Here is a 20,631-nt window from a genome sequence, read left to right on the forward strand (position 1 = left end):
GACGTGCGATTCGGTCATCACTGAAGAAATTAAGCTGGTTTCAAAACGTTAGGTTGCTTTTTTAGGGCTTTAGTCAAGTATTTTCTTTTTATTAATATGGATGATTATTCATTGCAAATGGGAGCAAAAAAAAAAAAAAGAAAATTTGGTTTTTAAAGAATTTTGGAACATAATCTTATGTTTTGGGCAACTTTCCGACTAAAACAAAAATGTAAAGCACATCTTCTTTTACTTTTTTTTTGTTGGTATATAGACCATTCCATTTAGCGCTCTCTGGGCGGCACCATTTTGTTCGACAGCAGCGCCCTCTCCATACATCCGGGAAATTCAGCGGGTTCGGCGGGGTAAAACGAAAGAGAGGGCACGCGCCCGACTCCGCTACGACAAACCGGAAGGTTGCCATTCTCCATCTTTGTGCTGTATCGGCGGGCTGTACGGAACATCGAACTCTCGCTCGTGGCTGCCGTTGTGAAGTGGTTCGCGTTCTTAGAATAGTCATGTCTACTCCAAAATCAGCCTAGAGCTCTCTGTTGTTCTACTTCGGTAAATGATCAACTGGCATATCTTTTTTCCGTTACTTAAATAGCAGTTGAGTCAGTCGGCAGTTCTACCCTCAACTACTGCGTGTATTGCGGCAGGAGAGCATGTTTTTATTTATTATTTTAGACATCCATTCATGGCTGCTAAAGGCCTACACCAGTACAAACTCTGTATAGTAAAAAAAGGTACAGCCACCGGATTCACTTTTCGCCAGAGAGACCGGCCGACCAATCTGACACAGTTTTTCCTTTTTTTTTTTTTTTTTGCACGCGGATAACAGCGCAATTGGACTCTGTTAGTCTTTTTATCTAGCATAGTAATACACGATAACTGGCATACCAAAATCTGCGCATCTGCGCTTGAAATTTCTAAAATTACGCAATTTTAAACCGAGTTTGTATGCCAGCCGTATGCTAGGTACTGCTCACTCGGCGGAGCAGACGACATACGGGTGAGAGGGGGGGGGCATTTTTTTTCTCTTTTCACCCTCTCTGCTATGACCCTAATGGAACGGTTTATAGTCTACTAATGGTGTGGCCGCTGGCTACGAAGTGTTTTTTGGGTCATCAGCAGTTGTGACTTCGGGAGAATATTCAGTCGTGTATAATTTATGAAGGGCTCAGATAATCTTTGCAATGCTGTTCCACATTAAATAACCTGTATTTTCCAGAAAAAGTGCATTTTTTGCTTTATGACTTTTTTTTGGGTGAAGTATCTGGAACTTGTCATCTGTGGCAGGTAGTTTTGTGTCAAGCATATACTATGCAACACCAAAAATCTTTGAAAGAAGAAAATATAAAAAAAAAATTGTTCAGCTTTGATTTTACTATGCATCTTTATTTCATTTTTGGTGTACCATAAGTTCTGTGTGTCTTGTGAAGACAGCTATAAAAGTTGGGTGTAGTATGTTGTATGCATAATGTCATTATGCTGAACAAAACACGTTTCTCATTTTTGTGCCTGGTGACACTTTCGAGAACACCTCTTGACCTGATTACTTTGCTCAGAATAAAACAGTTTACACCAGCTGTTCTCTATTAGTAAACATGGCATCATAGAGAAATATGTGTCAATAAATGGCAACTAAGCATACACTGGTCAGCGTTTTATGACTGAAAGTATAAAAAGTGGACACTTGGTTTAGCCTATTACTTTGCCAGTGTACTTATAAAACGTGTTTACTGTAGCACCTAAACTCTGTGCCACAAATGCTTCTTGATCTTGCAGAATGGGAACCGCCTAGGAGCTACTAATTTCTGATATTCTTTTTCAACGAGTTTTCTGTAGCACCTATACTCTACGCCACAAATGCTTCTTAATCTTGTAGAATAAGAACTGCCCAGGAGCTACTAATTTCTGATATTTTTTTTCTGCCCTTTCGGTTTCCATCCAAAACAACAGTGATGCCGGACGAAGAAGACGACTTCGACGCCGGCGAACCGGGCGCGACGGTCGCCGCCACCGACTACGAGTGGCAAAGCTTCTGGCAGCAGAATAGTGATCAGCTGGTCTGGCAATCCTGGGTGCAAAAGTACAGGGACTACATCTGTCCGGAGTACCTCAAAGACACTCAAGACAACAACCAGCATGAGCCATTGCAGGTCTTTGGGACACCTTCGAACCCTAGAGACAGCAGTATCCCTTCGCAAAACAAGACAGACGAGAAGGAAGACATCAGCGCTAAGCTCTTGCCAGATCAATGTAACGGGGTTATCGGTGATGAAGCTTGTTCGGTCGGACATCCCACCGCCCCCGAAGACGGACGGCACGACCGTGGAAACGAAGATGAAGCACGTTCGGGTGTCGAGATCCTTCCGGAACAAGGGAGCAATGCTTCGACCGACTCAGCTGGTGAACACCCGATTGTTGCAGACTCGGAGTTTGTGTCCGTGGAATCAGCGCCGGCGGCGGAAGCGGTTGGGTCAGACGACAAGCTGTGGAAAGAGCTCTGGGACAAGCATTACGTCGAGGTTTACAACCAGTACTACGGCATCTTTGTTCAGAGACAGCCCGAACGGATGAGCCCTTTCGCTTCCGAGCCAAATGTGGCGGTTCAAGGAGACGAAAGCTTAGCAACCGGAGAAGTTGAATGTCGCGATTCCACTATTGAAGGTGTGTTAGAGAACGCGTCTGAGGCCACGGTCTGGAACAAAGAAAGATCAGCGAAGGAATTTGAAGACGGAGTCTCCGAGGACGCCTGTTGCGATCGGGTTTCTGGGGACGAGGGGAACGGGGTGGGCGTTGAGGAGGAGGTTGAAGCGGTGCCCGCGGTCGAGGAGGGGCACGACCTTGAACTCATGAAGCGAATGGGCCTCCCCGTGCAGTTCTCGTCAGGCGGCCAAAGGAAGCGACCCAAGAAGAAAAAGAAGGGTGAGTGGCTGAGGTCTGTCCTTGGACAACTCAGTTAAGTAATTCCTTTGGTTTGTAGGGCTCAGAATAACTAACACATATAAAGCATGCAACAGGTAGCAGTGTTTGTTCACTTACACTGTTTTTTTCAAATGAGGCTTCCATTTTGTTTTACTGGGTGTGCAGTCACTTTTTTTATCGAAATGAACGAAAGGAGGATTGTCCTCTTTACTGTTGGAGGATATGCTCGATCAGGCTTGTCGTAGGTAGACATAATGGGTCCATGAACTTAAGGGGGGACATAACCTCAAAATTCAAAATGTCCCGAAAAAAAATCTTTTTTTCAAAAATTATATGTTTATGTTTATTAACTTCCAAAGAATGGTTTCAGAAAATTTCATGTATAAACGTGCAGGATTTATCTCACAATAAATTATTTTCGAAACGTCGGCAGCTCTCCGAGTCAGCAGGGAGCAAGTTTTTTGTGTTTTTTTATTTAGTGCTGCTTCATACTCGTTTACCATAGCCGGAACATCTTACCCTCATTGGAAGTGCTATTTACTCTAGATTTAGCCCGTAGAAGCTTTCAAAGTTTAAAAGTATCAATGGCCAGGATAACCCTTTACGTCCAAACAGAAAAAGTCCCGAAAATTTGGTATGAGCAATCTTATTAGTTGAGACTTAAAACAGAGTTTACGATTGGTCCTGCCCAGTGACGTGATACCTTCAGTAACACCCTTTCATGGTGTCTTCTACTTCGGATCATATTCCTGCTTTGCTGGTCTTCTTTAGTACAATCTGCCTCTTAGTTCTTGCGAGTTTATTTGTCAAAGAATGCCTGCTACAAAAGTTAGCTTGCCTACAAACAACACAAATTGGTAGCTATTGCCAGGGGAACAAAAAAGACTCAAAGAGGAGGGTGCTAACAATGCTCCATGTGAATTTTGCCTACCTCGGACTCATAGAAAAGAAAGAAACCTAAGGTTGAAACTTCAAATTCATTTTTCTCAGTTTCACTTTTTGGCAGGAAAGGTGGTTTTGACATTTTGACTTAATGTCAAAATGTCAACTAAAATCTTAACATTTTGAAATTGTTAAGATTTCATTCAGTGGTGTTCTGGACTGAAATTTCCTGAGGAACAAGTTTAGGTATTCTCATATTCTGAAAAAGCTAACTTCTTCATGACAAAAACTGAATATTTTAAAACACAGAAATTTGTTCAAATCTTTTGCACTTTTTGGGTGTTATTGTTTTTTCTCTGGAATTGCATTTTCTACAATTAATTTTTACCTTAACTTGCACTATAGGTATTCTATTTCACATTAAAACAAACATTTTGTGGATTGCAATTATTATATTTTTCAATACATTACCTACTGAAGTCACTTTTTCTGGAGCTTTTTAAGCATAGCATGTTGTAGAATTGGCCTACAAGACTGAAACTTTAGATGTCATCAATCCTAATGGGGTTCAATTCAACCTGAAAGTTTGAATCAATTTGAGGGAACAGTTCAAAAGTTGACCCTCTCAGTCCATCTCCCCCCTTAAAGGACACGTGCAAAGGAAAAAAACTTTTTTTTTAGACAAGCTAGATGGAAAAAGAATATTATAAAACGAATTTCCAACGAAGGAAAAAAAATTTAAAGCTATATTTACAGTGCAAAACAAATTTGTATTTGGCGCCCGCGGGAGCCGCCGCTTGTCACGTGGTAGGCCCGTGCGCCGCCGCGCTGCGTTGACGCCACTGCAAAGTCACGCCACCGCCGCACGCTGAGCGTTGTGCGACGCCGCTTCAACGCGTTTCTCCACGCTGCCGTCGCCACCGTCGCACAACTTTGTCTGCTTCGGGGCACCGCCGCCGTCCTCTGACCGGCGCACAGGTCTATCACGTATGCTTGCGCTTTTTCAGCAGTTTCCTTGGGGCTCTAAAAAGTACTTATTAATCTTAGACTTTTTGTTATACTTCAAGCAAAGATGAATAAGTTACTTTTAGAGGCCATAGGAAGCTTCCGAAAGAGCGCAAGCACCACATGACAAATATGGGCCAGTCAAATAAGGGCCACTTTTCCGCGGCGCCCGCGGGCGCCAACTAATTTGTATAGCGCCGTAAATATAGCTCTAAAAATTGTTTTTCTTCGTTGTAAAATTGTTTTATGACATCCTTTTTCCATCGAAGCTGTTTAAAAAAAATCTTTTAGGGGCGAAGCTCCTTAGGGGCTAGCCATGTCCGTATGTCTGTCCGCCGTCCGGCGTGCCCCTGTTCGTGAGTTCAGCAACGAGAGCAAGAAAAAGAAAAAAAAAAATAGGGGATTCTGAAATGCCATCCTATCTGTCTTCTCACAAAAAGAAAAAAGAAGAAAACCACACATTCTCCTACTGACATAAATGAAAACGGCACCATCAGCACTACCTATGACCAAAATCAGTATCATCAGTCCACCCGAGCTTCGCCCCAATCAACATCATTCACCATGTGGAGATGCGGTAATTTTTTCCTTTGCTTGTGTCCTTTAACCCTTTGCGGTCAGATACTCTGACCAACTTAATGGTCATTCCGGTCAGGAACTATTTTAAACGCATGGGCCCCGGAACAGTAAAATTATTTCATGTTTGAAAAAACAGCGCGACTAAGACGAGGACACAAAGAGACGAAGAGAACACAAGACAAAGCGCTGTTTTTCTTCTTTTTGTGTCCTCGTCTTAGTCGCGCTGTTTTTTCAACATGAACTCTCACCAACTCGCTCAGTTATCTATCCTTATCAAAATTATTTCGGCGTACAAAGGTGACGTCTCACACTGAACGTAAGGACAGGAAAGTCCGGGAGATTGTTTGTATACAAACTCCGGAACGATGTTGGTGGCGGATCGGCTCCGCGGTTGCTGTCTTTTGCAGTCATTTTATATTCATCACTACTTTCACTCAAGTTACAAAGATCGCCTCTCCATCATCTGATGGAGGGATATAGTCGTCCTCTTCACTGAAATCGTCGTCACTTTCAGTTACATCACGCAGAGAGTTACATAAAACGAGCGTGGCTGGAATGTGGCTATAACCGTCGTGCCAGCGAAGTTGAAATTTGCACACTTCTCCGTTGCACAAAAAAACATATGACATAGAACATGTCTTCCTTTTTTTTTTATGACTAGTCGTGCCCTCTATGAGAAGAAACTCAAACCCTTTCAGGAGTGATGTGATTGAAGTGTTTTCCGAGAGATGGCACCACCAATCCAGCAAAAAGAGCGAAGGAGCATGTTTAAAAGGACGCGGGAACGCATGTCGGGTGACGCCCGACTCCTGACCGGAAGCGCGTTTCTTCGGTGTCGGGCCTGGCCTGCCACCTGACCGCAAAGGGTTAATGTGTCAAAACAGAAAAATAGAAAAAAACAATGTTGCAGCCAGTATCTACTTTGACTTTGTACGCATTGCATAAAGGTTCTGATAGAGCTCTCTTCAAGGTGATTCCACGCAGGAAAAAATTACCCTTCAGTTTTCACTGACAGCTTTCCTTTCCTGGTGCTATCGCGTGACTGCAGTCAAACCCGTTTACAGCGAATTATTGTCTATATCGAACACCCTGCTATTTAATTTAGAACAAAATTGCATGCTAAAAGGTACCTTTATAACAAACAACCGATTGACTACATAGAAAAAGTACTTTTGTAACAAACAACCGATTGACTACATCGAAAATGTGTAAGCACCCATCCCGTATAAAAAAAAAAAAATTGAAAATACACGACTGTCGTGTTTTGTAAAAGAAAAAAGAAAAAAAGGAATTCGTAAAGTTAGAGTCTCCCAAACAGCAAACAATAAGAGCAACCGTATCTCTGTACAATTTGCTGGTTGTGTTTGGACTCTGGCTTCAGGAGAGAAAAATCACATTTCTTTCAAGGACACGATTGCCATACTGCAGATCGTGGATCTAAGCCTGGACGAAAAGGCTTCGCGGTCAGCTAAAATGGTAAAAGATTTGTCTTTCCACGCGCGCCTGGGTGCTCCGATTCTGTAAACGTCCTCGCAGAATAAACTGTTCGAAAGCTACTTTTTGTTACAGCTGTTAGCCCACCTAGAATGTTATCGGTTAAGTTTTCGCGGGTCATATACGTTTTTAGTGGTTCGCTGAAGAATGCATTAATGCGTGTTTACCGTAATGTTAACAAAATCATTGTTCATTACAAAGCCCCGGCCTCAAAATTTGCAGTAGGCCTGGTTTTGATGTAGCGAATTACGAGATATAACGAACTACTGTCAAGACCGGTTATAACGAAGTCGGTTATAATGAAATAGCAGCTACAGTGAAGCGATCGCGATGTCCCATTCCCTTTTGCACTTCGTTATAACCGAAGTCGGTTATAACGGAATAGCGGATATAGCGAAGTGATTTCCGATTCCTATTGACTTCGTTATAACCGGTCTCTACAGTAAAATGCGTGTCTGATGCAGTTCGATTGGCGTTTACTGTACTACTTCTGACTGCGAGTTTACGAAGTCAGCTATGCTTTCTGCGGCAGTTGGCGCGTCAGTAAAAAAGCTTATGCGCCTCTAACGTATTAATCAACACGGAGGATTTTCTCTAAGCAGTATTTAGTAAAGGTCATGAAGTGGTTTCACAGAAACCCATCTTTGTGTCGGGCTTCCAACAAATAGCCAAACCTGGCCGAGCAGTGTCGGGCGGACCTTGGACATGGGAGGCTTATTGGGAGTGCCACAAAAGACGTCTGCTCTGGGAGGCCTGGACGGACACCTACCCGGAGTTCCTGGAGCCCACCTTTGCCGCCTCCGTGCACCTGAATACTGCAGTGCTGAATTCACCACGAGCCGGCTTCAACGGTGCCTCGGGAACATGCAGAGGCAAGCTTTTTTAAATGCGCGGCATTTGTAGGGCCAGTGCTTTTGCGTTCGTGCCCGGAATGTACAGCCGCGACGGAGAAGAGTGCTGTGCCCAGTCGGCGACCGCCCTAACTGCTCCTGGAGTGGGGACTTTCCTCAGCGTGTGCTCGGCAGCAAACCAGAACACGCATACCACGAAGGCCCTTGCTTGTGGGCTTTGCATACCGCCAGTGCAGTGCAGGTGCAACAGCAGCAGGCGTGGAACAAAAAAAAGGGAGGAGCGAGGGACGCGACCGCGAAGCGACAGTGCCGGGCCCTGGAGTGACACAAAGCCAGTTGCTGTTACACAGTGGCCGACCGGCAGTTCAAGCGCCGGTTCACCGACGATTTGTATCAGCGGTGTGTAACATGTGCGACAGGCCGTGGTTTCAGGTGAACGTGAGCGGAAGCATTCTAGATGTTATGCACCTAGACTGCGCATTAAAAAAAATCAACTAAAAAACAGCTTTTCTTTTTTTTCAGTTTTAGGTTTAAGTCAGGTAATGTTCAGAATAGGGGATTGGGGCTCTAAAGGTGAGCAGCAATCTCCAGCAGCTCTTCCTTTGGGGGATTCAAGGGAATTCTACCTTCCGCTTTGCGTGGGCGTTTATGCTGCCCGAGGTGCACAAAACTTGAGACCATGGCGTAGTTGGCCCCGACAAACCACAAGCCAGCATTCACATCGGGATAGTGTGCAGTGGAAAGGACGTGCAATTTGCAGTGTCGTTGGCTGCTGTGCAAATGCAAAAATGAGAAGCGGGAGAACAAAGGTACAATCTGAACGGTGTGTTCCGCAGGCTTTCTTTTAACTTTGGCCTCCATTATCTTCTGTGTACTGTCCATACCTATCCAGTTCTCATCTCCCTTTTTTCCTTTCATAGCGTGTTTTGATGCACTTAAAGGGCAACTCCGCTCAATTCCGAAAAATTTAGGCTTACGTGTGATTCCATTTCACAAAGCACTACAAATCAGCTCTACGTCCTCGGATTCGTGAAATGTGGAATAATATTTGTGTAATCTTAATTTAAACATCAGCTGATACCGAAACCGAAACCTCGGTTGCGTCAGGCAACATTGGTCTCGCGCCGTCAGAGTCATGGCCACATTACATCGAACCACGTGGTCTTGTGACGTTCGTGGGGGCGAGGGACGGGACACGCGACGCTGGCAGGTCGCTTCGCATGGCGTGGACGGTGATGTCCCCGGGGAAAAAGGGGAAGGGGAGAAGACGAAAGAGGAGAGGGGGAACGGAGAAACAGACCGATAAGCGCGCAGGGCAGCGCGAACTAGCGCATCCGCGTTACGGTGATCACGTGGACGCCGTTCAACTAACACCAGGAGGAGGAACTCATGACGTCGTCGTTCAATTTCGCTCTGAGAAGTAAAAACAAACAAAACGTGTGAATGACGTAGTCATGTCTCTGACGTAGAGGTTCAACGTTGGCCGCTCCAACTCCGTCGCATTGACTGCGCTGACGATTGCGCCTCACGTCGCACGCTAGAGTTCGCAGATTTCGGCGACTTGGCTGATTTGAAAGTTTGCTGGCCAGTTTATTAACTATGTAGATGGAATTATATCGTAATATTTGACATGGGGTCTTCCTATATGATACTGAAGAGGGCTACATAGTTTTCTAAATATCAAAAATGAAGCAGAGTTTCCCTTTAAGGCAATTTGCCCTTGCCTGTGCACAGATTGTAATTTCATGAAGAACTTAATATATTCTTATAAATCTCCATTTAGCAATGTGAAGTTTGCACCCTTGTGCTCAATGTGCACTTATAGCTTTTTATAAAAAAATCTTGTGATGATTTGGGAACTGACTTGGAATGGCCGGGTATTCTGTAACTTTACATTACGTGCTTGATTATGATCCACAATTTTTCCAAATAAGGCCCACACATTTACTTTCCTTTGCCAACCTTGTAGAGGCCCGGTGATTGCGATTGATAAAAGGTGCCTGGCAAACGACAAGGAAGTTTCAACATTTTTTATTACAATATTTCCTGCTAAAGCATCGAATGTGACATTTCACATGCCAGGAATCTAGCGGGGATTACATTTCTAGGGACAAACATTTCCCGGACAGCGCGGTTGTCTGGGTTCGTTTGTGATAATTGCCTCTCACGAAAAGCACGTGGGGGCGCAAATCGTGTGTATGAACACTGTGGCTTATAACCGAGAAAGTTTGTACACAGTGACACTAATTTTCAGTTTGCTTCTCACGCAGATACGGGAAAAGCAGAGTCGTCGTCGTCGTTGGACACAACCAGCGTTCCCACCAGCCCCAGGAAGGACAGTCTCTGGCAATACCTTTGGGACACACATTGCACGGCCGTCTACTCTCGTGAGCTCAAGCTGTACTTGCAACAAACTTCTCCAGAAGGTGCCCCTCTGGGAGACGATCCGAGACGGCTGGGCGACCAAGTTGGTGGGAAGAGTAACGATGTCGAAGGACATGGCTTCAACAAGGGTGACGGACCTGTAAAGGAGACGGGAAACGGTGGCGACGGCAATGGCACGAAACAAAAAGACAGCACGGCTCCAGAGGGGAGTGCAGGGTCGGGTATGATGGCCAGCAACGCATCGGCGGCAGGAAATCTGCCGAGCCACTCCAACGGAACAGGCGCCGGAGCCTGCGGCGGCGGGGACGACGATCCACCCGACGAGATGCCCATAAAAATTAAGAAAAGGTTTTTGCTTTTGCTTTTTGCATTCATAATTGCTTACAAGCGATATGAGCTTTTTGGGTAGTGCGGGTAATGATTTTTTTAATATTTCGTCAACAGCAGCGGACGAACCGGTGCTATGATTGAAATTGTCATTATTACTAAGACATACAGTGGAGTGCGTTTGCCCCCCAAAAAAGTTAGAGTTATTTTTTACTGTGAAAGTATACTATCCATTGCCGAATGCTCAGTCTGTGCCCAAACGTAGTGCCAGCAGTCCAGACCAGATGGCAAAGTTCCAAAGATTGCCTTTTATTTTTTAATTTAGTTGAAATATCTAATGGGAAAATGGCAACTGACGAAGCCCATGATTACAGAGATGAATGGCGTTAGCTGCTGGGAACGGTTCCTATTTTTCCATCGCCGAAACTCGACGGGACCTGCCTTTGTGAACAGGACCAGGTGGAGAAACATATTAACCGACAATGATTCTACGAGGTTCTTGTGTAATTAAGGAGGATTGGGTAAAACAACAGGCTGCATTATTCCCAAAATGCACTCGTGGGACTTGCAATGCAATTGGTGACGTGAGTTATTATATTCCAGTCACGAGGAGGATGCAAACTCAGACGAAGAAGAGGCATTCAAAGCATTCCTCTCCTACGGACTGGCTCTCAAGGAAAGTTTGAGGTAATTTCTTACTTTGTCACTTATCTTTTGTTTTAAGGCAGTTGTGTTAGTGCAGGAGAATCTCATTAATTCAAACTCAAGGAAGCCACAGATTTTGTTTTTAATTATAAGAAATTCATCTAAATTCGATGTACGCTAAAATTATGGCTTGATATATAGATGGCTTCACAAAAAATCCACATATTTGATGATTTTCTCTACACAGGCTGACTAATCATAAGCAGATATGCCGCACATGGAACGTTGGTGAAATGTATGAAATAATTTTATATTCATCTCTCAAAAAAGATTGTCTATCATGGACCGTTAGACAGCACGTAACACCTCAAAACAAAATTAAGTTTGTCCATCGAGCAAGAAAGTTGTCTACTGTGGATTATGAGCCCCATCGAGCACACTTTGTTACTGAGCCACCAATGCTTTGCGAAAAAGGAGCACCCGTGGTGTAGCAAGCTCCGCGGGCGTTGCTTCTCCGCAGGGCACAGGTGCTCAGTAAGAAGCGCACTCAAGGGGGCTGCGAGAACGTTAAGCGGCTTGCAAATACATTAAAAACATGGGAGGATGACGAAATTTTAAAATTTGTTTGAATTAACCAGAAATACCAAATTTTCAATTTTGAATGATTGCGAGCCTACTGTACTTGTAAAAGTCTCGGGGTTTGACTCAAATGTTTTACTACTATTTCATAAAAGTTATGGGGTTGAGGAAGTGGTGTAGCCAGAGGAAAAGCCCTATGGGGTTTTCCCCCACCCCCGAAATCCAGCTGACCCTATAACATACACGTGCATTTTGACCCCCTCTCCCCACCTCCGCACCCGAAGTTAAGGACGTCCCAGTAACCCCATTCCTCTTCCCCTCCCCCCAAAAAGAAATCCTGTTTAGTACGCCACTGGGCCGAGGACAAATACAAAAATGTGTACTTATGTGGACACCAGGGATGAAGGTATGGAAACGAAGCAGGTCGCTGCTGGATGAATGCCATGCAAACCGGGAGATATCTGCGGCAGATGTCTTCGACCTATGAGGCATTACTTCGCTCCTGGCTTCTTCACAAAGCCTTGCTCTTTTAATCTTCGATATTCCCGGGTCCAAGAGCTTATCGTCGTGTTTTAAAGCAAGTGCGAGTCAAGTGTGACTGGCACAAACTCGGCGCGGAGTGGGTGGTGATGGGAATAGTACGTTGGGTTCTTGCTATGTAGCACATCACCAACCAAGGAGGGCAGTTGCAGATATCACGTTTAACCTACCGAGATGAGCTTCCTGAAATAGTCTCCGTGTCTGCCTTTCTGTCTCTGCGTTTCTTCTCAGGAACTTGAAGGGCGGTCCCACAGGAGCCACGTCTCACGTCCCTAGCCGGAAGAAGCGCCGGAGACTTCGGAAGCAGGGGCATCCGCGGCAAGGCGCCCCGTCATCCGCAGAAGAGAGTGCCGGTGTGTGGCCCCTTTCTAGTTTGCCTCCAGCGACTTGTCCCTTAAAGGACACATGCAAAGGAAAAAAACATTTTTTTTAAACGGCTTAGATGGAAAAAGGACACCATAAAACGATTTTACAACGAAGAAAAAAAAATTTTACAGCTATATTTACGGCGCAAAACGAATTTGTAGTTGGCGCCCGCGGGCACCGCGTAAAAGTGGTCTGTATTTATCACGTGATTGGTCTTTATTTATCACGTGGTGCTTGCGCTCTTTCGAAAGCTTCCTATGGCCTCTAAAAGTAACTTATTCATCTTTGTTTGAAGTATAACAAAAAACCAAGACGAATAAGTAACTTTTAGAGCCCAAAGGAAACTCCTGAAAAAGCGCAAGCAGACGTGATAGACCTGTGCGCCGGTCAGACGACGGCGGCGGCGCCCCGAAGCAGACGAACTTGTGCGGCGGCGGCGGCGACGGCGGCGTAAAGAAACGCGTTGAAGCGGCGTTCGCACAACGCTCAGCGTGCGGCGGCGACGCAGCGCGGCGGCGCGCGGGCCTACCACGTGACCAGCGGCGGCTCCCGCGAGCGCCAACTACAAATTCGTATAGTGCCGTAAATATAGCTCTTAAAATTTTGTTTCTTCGTTGTAAAATCGTTTTATGACATCCTTTTTCCATCTAAGCTGTCTAAAAAAATGTTTTTTTCCTTTGCATGTGTCCTTTAACTAATAAACATACTCGAGTTAATTGTTTCAGTAACTAAACACTTCTTAGGTCACAACAAAATTCCGGTTGCTGTCCCTTTGTTGCGTTTTTGGGGCAGCTCGTTACACGGTTCAGTAAAATTTTTTCGAGTAACGAACACTGTGTAGAGAGTTTCTGCGAACTACGAATTAAGGGCAGCCTCTGAAAATGGCAACTACAGGAAGCAAGGCCAGGGGAGAGAGTCAGGGTGTCTAGCAACCGGGAAAACCGGGAATGGTCAGGGAAATTTGAATTACTGAAAAAATTCAGGGAATTGTCAGGGATATTCTCAAAAAGTGAGCCCTGTGAGGGAAAATGAACCGGAAACGCCATCGAGTTCCCTGAGCAAAGACTTGACGACTTGGGGGCAGAAAAATGGGCAATAAATTCTGCTTAGAGCGGAGCTCGGGCTCTGCTCACCCGATGTAGAGTATGCTACCCGATAAAAAGGGAAGAGCCGACAAATCCAGTCCAAGCCTTGGATTGGATTGAATTTGATTGAGGGTGTGGCAGTATGCTAGACTCAGTTAGAGCTACTAGATTTAGTTACAGATGGGTAAGTCGCAGACCGCAATTCAATCCAAGGCTTAAGCCGAAAGTGTGCATCTGGCGGCCATGCGGCCATGCTACCGTTTGGTTATTGACGTGTGTGGTTTAGCGTCGTGTTTTCAACGTGTTTCCGGGAGTGGCCTCTTCACTGACGATGTCGGCGGCAAAAATGTGCTTGTTTAATCCCTACTGGACGAACCTGAATATTTCAGAATATGCAAGTTAGATTAAGCATGTGCAAAATGATCCTCACAGTACTCAATGCTCAATGCCTTGTGTTGTGATGGTCTTATATACTTAAATGCTTCTACAGTGGTCGGGGAATTTCACCAGAAATTGTCAGGAAAAACCTGGAAAAGTCAGGAAATTTCAAGATACAATAATTTGCTAGGCACCCTGAGAGAGTATGCATGTGTAGAAGCTTACTGAAAAAAGGTCCATTACAGTTTCTTGTCGGAGTTGCGCTTGCGAGCACTCATATTTGTGTTGTTACTCGCTTTTTAGACAGATTACTTCAGGAACTTTTTCTTTGGTCAAAAATGTTGATGAACGGAACTGCTTACTGACCAATGTCACGAATAATACTAATGTGACTGATTTTCTAGAAAACATTTGCTACGTGTTTGAATGTGTCATTACTTGCAACAGTTTTGGCCTCCCTGTTAGCACTACATTTAGCTGATTTAGCTAGTCAAAATGTCAGCGCAGCATATCGTCACTGCCTCAAACTCTACTGCGAGCAGATAGCTGAAACGAGATGGAGCCAAGCCAATGTCTTTATGTGCAAAAGCTTAACCTTCAGTCAGCAACTGCGCCAGGCGTCGACGTCATGAAATCTTTTAAAAGTAATTGAAAAATAATTGGAAAGCAGTGTGGTTGCTTTCTGTGAGTATCTGTAGCTACATGCCATTGTATGAATGTTACATGCAGGAGGACATGAGTCTCAAATGGACGTCCCGAGTTACATTCTTGAAAGACCGCATCTCAAGAAGTACTGGGCTCAGCGGTACCGGCTCTTTTCCAAGTTCGACAAAGGCATTGAGCTCGACGAAGGTGATCCCTCTTTTGTTGCTGTTGTGGGAGGGGGAGGTTGTTTATCAGCTATGTGATGCTCCAAGTTATGTTGTCTCCCTCGTAGCTTGACTGCCTTTTGCTCACAATGTTTTGACCTACGTTTTGGTGCTTGATCGTTGCAGAGCCTGGGATTGGAATTGGACCCTTTTCGAACCTTATTTATGCCTGTCTTGCACGAAGTTGCGACTTGGGGTTTAGTACTATTGGGCAAACAAATGGCGAATGCTACTTGGCGACCTTTCATGTGGTTATCACCAGTTGGCCACGAGATATTTTTGTGAAGCAGTGTACTGCAGTAGATCGTTTGGCTGTGTGCCATGAGCCTGATATTGTTTTGCTTGTGGACAAAACTCTGTTTGCCACACTTTTTAGGACTAGGTCTTTTAGGCATTATCGCCTCATACTGAGCCTTTCCCGCTGTGCCGGCCTATTTTTGGAGTGGCATAAGTGTAAGGATGACCTCACAGGAGCATGAATTATTACACCAGGCAGTCTGTCACACTCAATGAGAGATGCTCCTTGTAGGTCCTCTGTGATGTCACATGGCACTGCAATGTCATAGTGTCGCATCACGTAGCCACATGATGTCAGGTGACATCATGACGTCACATTACTTTGTGACGTCATAGTTTCATGTCATTGATGTCAGGTTACACCACGATGCAACATTCGGACATCACGTGACACTGACCTTGTAGTGTGGCGTCTGGTCACATTCTGACGTGACATCAGGTGTCTTTATGACCTCATGAGACACTGATGGTTTTATGTATTAACAAAACCCTCGCAATGTGCCCATCAGTGGCCCCCTTGCTGTGACCTCAAGAAGAGGAGCATGAAGAGGCCCTATAATTGCTGCGCGTTTAGGAGGCGTTTGGAAAATGCCAACGAGACAATCTTCTTTTTTTCTCCCTAGAGTCATGGTTCTCGGTGACTCCAGAGGGCATAGCCAAGCACATTGCCAAGCGGTGTCAGAGCGACATCGTGATTGACGCCTTCTGCGGGGCAGGTGGCAACACCATCCAGTTTGCACTCGTCAGCCGCCTCGGTGATTACGCCTTCGCCCTTACCGTTACCTAGACCTCTTGCAACCACCCTCTTAAAGGGGCCCTGCAATCATATTTAAGCGTCTACCTTTTTTGCGGTTTCCACGTCTCTGGGGGTTGGCGCAAGCCAGCGGGCACGGAGAGAGTAACTAAATATCAGTGCGTCATATTTTAACCGGACGACGCGGAAACCTCCTCCACCGACGAGGGCGACCCGCGGTACCGAAAGCGCGCAAAATGTGACGTCTTTGGTCCTGGGCTTGCCACTGGTCAAAGCCGCTAAGAGCTTTTTTTTAGTCGAGATACAAAATATAAGTGTCGCGAACCGTCTCAATTATGTATGAAAGTAGTTTTTGTTCACTATTTTAGATCAGAAAAGAAACAAACGCAGTTTAGAAAGTACGGAAACGAGAAATGACCCGTCGACATACCCGCCACCAAGCGGCGGAAAAAAACGGCGCATACTAGAAAAGGCTAGTGGGATGAGGCTACGACAAACGAGGAGCGTAGAAAAGTCCCGGATGTACGCGGCGGCGCTGTGGTCGTATACCGGCTCAAGAATCCGACCGGTTCCGAGCGTTCCGAAGGTCTTCGGCGCGGGCCCTTTTGGCGATTTGGCCATTTGGCGGTGCGTCAGCGCGAAGTGGCTCCCGATCTGAACTAATCTTTACCCCGTGTTTGCTGTCGTTTGTGGCCAATGAAATGTTATGCCGAATTAGTGTTTAGTCGCGCTGCAAATGCAATACGAGCTGCCCTGGCCGCCCGCTTCATACAGCCTATCCAACACGTGCTTTAGTGGCGCCCTCTTGAGCCGTCGACACGGAGTGCGGCAGCCGTGTGCGCTCGATGAGCTCACTACTCCTCCTCTAGTTCAAGGCCACTCAAGGCAGGACCTACGACGTCATGAAGGAGGTTATTTTTTGCTTGTTTTTGTAATTCTAATTTGCCTATAACTTTTAAAATAAAGCGAAATTTGAGAAAAGAAAAGTTGGATTAAGTTACTACGTTCAGTACGCTCAGGTTCAGTGCAAATTAAAAACCAGTCAAAAAGTCATTGCAGGGCCCCTTTAAGAGCTTGGTCTGTGGGGTGCATCTCTCAAAGCTTGAAGTAGTAATTTAAAAAAACAAAAAAACTACCCCAGTGTTTTTTTTTATTGTATTTAAAGTGCTAAGTTATGGTGCAAAATGCAGTGCTCATAAGCAAGTCATTATATTCGGAACTTTATGTCTAGTCATGTGCAAATAGTGGATTTTGAGTTCAAAGTGAATTTAAAGCTAATAGTGGGTTTGGCCAAATATATACAAACTGAATATTGAATAGTTTCGCTGAGCCTTTCACTACTCTTGCACCATGCTTAAACGAAAACCTAGTTAAACTCTTGAAGGTTGTTTCCAAGGTTCCACTGGTCCATTTATAAGCCAATTTAAGTCTAACTATATTTATGGACTGTGACCTCAGAAACTTTGGTGCCTTGGGATAGCAAGTAAATGACGGATAAAACTAAACCTACAGAGATGCTTGGCTATACGTGAGTGGATTTCTTGTTAAGGCATCTCTGCCTAACATATTCTCTCGTATAACAGCCACGGTTTAATTTTTAAAATTTTACTGCAATGTAAGTATCAAAACTGACAGTTTCCATTCCTTTTCTAAATATTCCAGTGCGCACGTGGCCCATCCCTCTTTGGAAGTGCTTTTTTCCCAAACACGCGACTGGTTACCCCGTGGAGTGTGCTTTTTACCGAGCACCGGTGCACCGCAGAGAAGCAACACCTGCAAAGCTCACTTTTGCGGGTGTTTCTTCTCTGCAGTGCACCGGTGCTCGAAAAGAAGCGCACTTAACGGGGCTAGCACACTGCAATGAACACTTATAAAGGCCCGTCCACACTCTTGCGACCGAGTACGACTGAGAGAGACGAGATCTCTTAAAACTTCTTAAATGTTTTTAGAATGAGGGAACACACTGGCATTGTGGCGCCATCTATGCGGTGACCCTGGAACTGCATTTCGCAAGAGCGAAGCTTTTGCGGGATTTCCGAGGTCAAATGTGTGTAATACCCATAGAAAGGCTCGTTTATAACATTGACAAAAGTTTTTCGAGCCAAAAAAGAAAGGGTAATGCGCGAGAAATAAAAAAAATATGCCGGACCGCCGAGTTTACACTGCTTCCCAATAGATGGCGCCAGTGTGTTCTCTGGTTTAAGACGTTTTAAGGAACCTAGGTTTAAGAGGTCGCAAGAGTGTGAACGGGCCTTTAGAAGAATGTGAATACCGCAGTTCGTCGCAACAGTGTGAACGGGCCTTCAGAAGAATGTGAATACCGCAGTTCATCTCGAAGCGAATCTCGAATAGCAATATTGTTTGAAACTACTATTCAATATTGTGAATATTTGCACAACACTCATCTTGACACTTTTCAAGTGGTTCTGGCATGCAAAAGCGAATAACAAAGGTGTGTGTGTGTTGTACTCGGTCAAAATACAAGACTCACAGTATTTTCATGCAGCACTTTCCTTTAGGAACATGCTTCAAATTCTGCAGCAAGTGTCTAAAAGTTTTCACAAAGCTGTCTTTAGGTGGCTCATTTACCATGCTCAAAGTTTGTGGGTGCATATTTCCTGAAGAAACCGTAAAACAAGAAGATTCCATCATTCCTACACTAAAAAAAAAAGATAAACAAACTGTCTGGTTGATGCCGCTTCTCAGAATTGGGTATAATGTTGTGCATGATCATAATTGAGAATTTTCTAGGACGCTTAAGGATGGTTAACAGATAGAGTCATTGTGACCTTCTCTAACTGCTTAACACTGGAGGTTTCCGAATGCTCGATCGGGGTCACGTGGTTCATGGGCTGCATTTGCAGTACGAACTACGAGGAGGTGCCGAACGCGTCGATCGTCTGCAAACGTCTCCGCCTTTCCGCTTGCTTTCCTCCTTGACGCACGAAAATGCAACGCATGCGCACTTGCGGCCCATTTGTGCCAGAGGCGTCCGCCGTTACATTGCGAATGCTCCTTGTGGTCTGAGACGGGCGTCTCTACAATCTAGGCTCTCCACTTGACACAATGGTACATTGGTGCCATCTATTGTGTAGATCTGGAAAACTTCCGGGTCATTACATCATCAAAATTATTTCGAGCCCACAGCGAAAGAATGGTCTACGCGACAGACAGTGGCCCGGCCACTGTCAAACGCAAATGCGCAAACCAGCCTTTGGAGGGCGTACGTCGAATTATTGCCACAAAGAGACAAACCGAGAATGCATTTTTGTGCCCCTTTACGCATCATTTTTGTTTCCATTTACCCAATGCGGCTTTTCTTTATTGGCTTTTCTTGCGTGGTGGTTGCGGCGACGTCAGAACAACGCTGAGTTCCAAACAGCTTTTATTGGAAGGGAATGAGTAGACCTCAATGCTAAATGCTTCAGGGTTTACCCACTATTTTTTTCAATCGGCCAATAAGAGCTCGGCATTCTGACGTAATCACAACCCTTGTGCAAGAAGCAGACGAAGTTGCGCTCCGCATACCACCTAGGAAACAAGGCCTGCACGTGACGTCGTAGTTAGCAGATCCCCGACCGGCCTAGATGCATCCGTCTCAGCATCGCTGCATGCTATTGTGGCACTCGTTGTGAGGCACTGCAAGATGCGCTGTTGGCGATGCTGACGCAAGCCAGGCAGCGCGGGCCTTGTCTTCTAGGCGATATTGATCTACCTCCCAGCTCTAGAGGTCCCCTCGCCTCAAATCTCGCCGCCCTCGCTCGTTCAGCACGACTCCGATCCCCGCAGTGATAGCGGTGGACATCGATCCGAAGAAAATCGAGCTGGCCCGCAAGAATGCGGCCGTGTGTGGAGTCCTCGACAAGATCCAGTTTGTGCTCGGGGACTTCCTGGAGCTGGCCCCCCGGCTGCGGGGGGATGTGGTCTTCCTCAGCATGCCTTGGGGGGGCCCGCAGTACCTGCAGAGCGACTCCTTCGACCTCCGGCACATCCAGCCGGACATATATCCTTACAGCGTCGTTCGCGTCGGCGCACGACGAGCGTTTGTGTGGATTTTTGCTCGTAGACGCTTTTTCCCTCTCACTTCGTGCTCTGTGCGTCGTTGGAAGATTCAAAGAACTGCTTGAATTCTTATCATCTTCAAAAGAAAATTGGATTCTAAGAAACTTTCGCATTCTTCGAATCTTCTAAGGCAGGGGCTGTCAAACTTTTCGGTCTTGGGGAACCTCTCTCTCTCTCTCTCTCTCTCTTGATTGATTGCTGTTGAACCCCTCCCTGTCGGCGGAGATGTGATAAAGCGGTGTAGAAGCCTACAAACCTTGTGAACAATAGTGTGCGTGGTTGGGACTCTTAGCTCATAGTTACGCATTGGCGGGTGCTCAAGAAATGCTCACACTGGAACATGCTTTGATCTGTGGCAGGGACAGTTGCAGAAATTTGAGAGCTCGGTGAACCCATGAGGGTGCTACTTGGAGGAACCCCCGGACTCGTAGGAACCCAGCTTTAAAACCCATGTTCTAAGGAACTTAGATTGTAAGAAACATTTGGCTTCTTGTTATCTTCTAAGACGCTTATATTTTTAAAAAATTTCATCTCATAGGATCTTGAAGAAACTAAGATTTTAATAAAATTTTGGATTCTGCATGTTGCAGCGGTATGCGATGCATCTTAAAAAAGTGGGTCAT

At 45.4% G+C, this 20,631-nt stretch overlaps 1 protein-coding gene across 1 annotated transcript in view; it reads left to right on the forward strand.

Moving 5' to 3' along the window:
• Positions 1-20,631, forward strand: part of LOC8028659 — a 34,843-nt gene that overhangs the window by 11,624 nt on the left and 2,588 nt on the right. The window contains exons 4-11 of the mRNA XM_029967152.4: positions 1,942-2,910; positions 7,539-7,742; positions 9,992-10,454; positions 11,037-11,120; positions 12,429-12,550; positions 14,756-14,878; positions 15,816-15,947; positions 19,736-19,949. Of these exons, the coding sequence (XP_029823012.2) occupies positions 1,942-2,910; positions 7,539-7,742; positions 9,992-10,454; positions 11,037-11,120; positions 12,429-12,550; positions 14,756-14,878; positions 15,816-15,947; positions 19,736-19,949 (2,311 nt within the window). The remainder of the gene's footprint in view (positions 1-1,941; positions 2,911-7,538; positions 7,743-9,991; positions 10,455-11,036; positions 11,121-12,428; positions 12,551-14,755; positions 14,879-15,815; positions 15,948-19,735; positions 19,950-20,631) is intronic.

This window comes from Ixodes scapularis, unplaced genomic scaffold (assembly GCF_016920785.2).
Source record: "Ixodes scapularis isolate PalLabHiFi unplaced genomic scaffold, ASM1692078v2 PGA_scaffold8__174_contigs__length_109621045, whole genome shotgun sequence".
In the NCBI taxonomy this organism is placed as follows: domain Eukaryota; kingdom Metazoa; phylum Arthropoda; class Arachnida; order Ixodida; family Ixodidae; genus Ixodes; species Ixodes scapularis.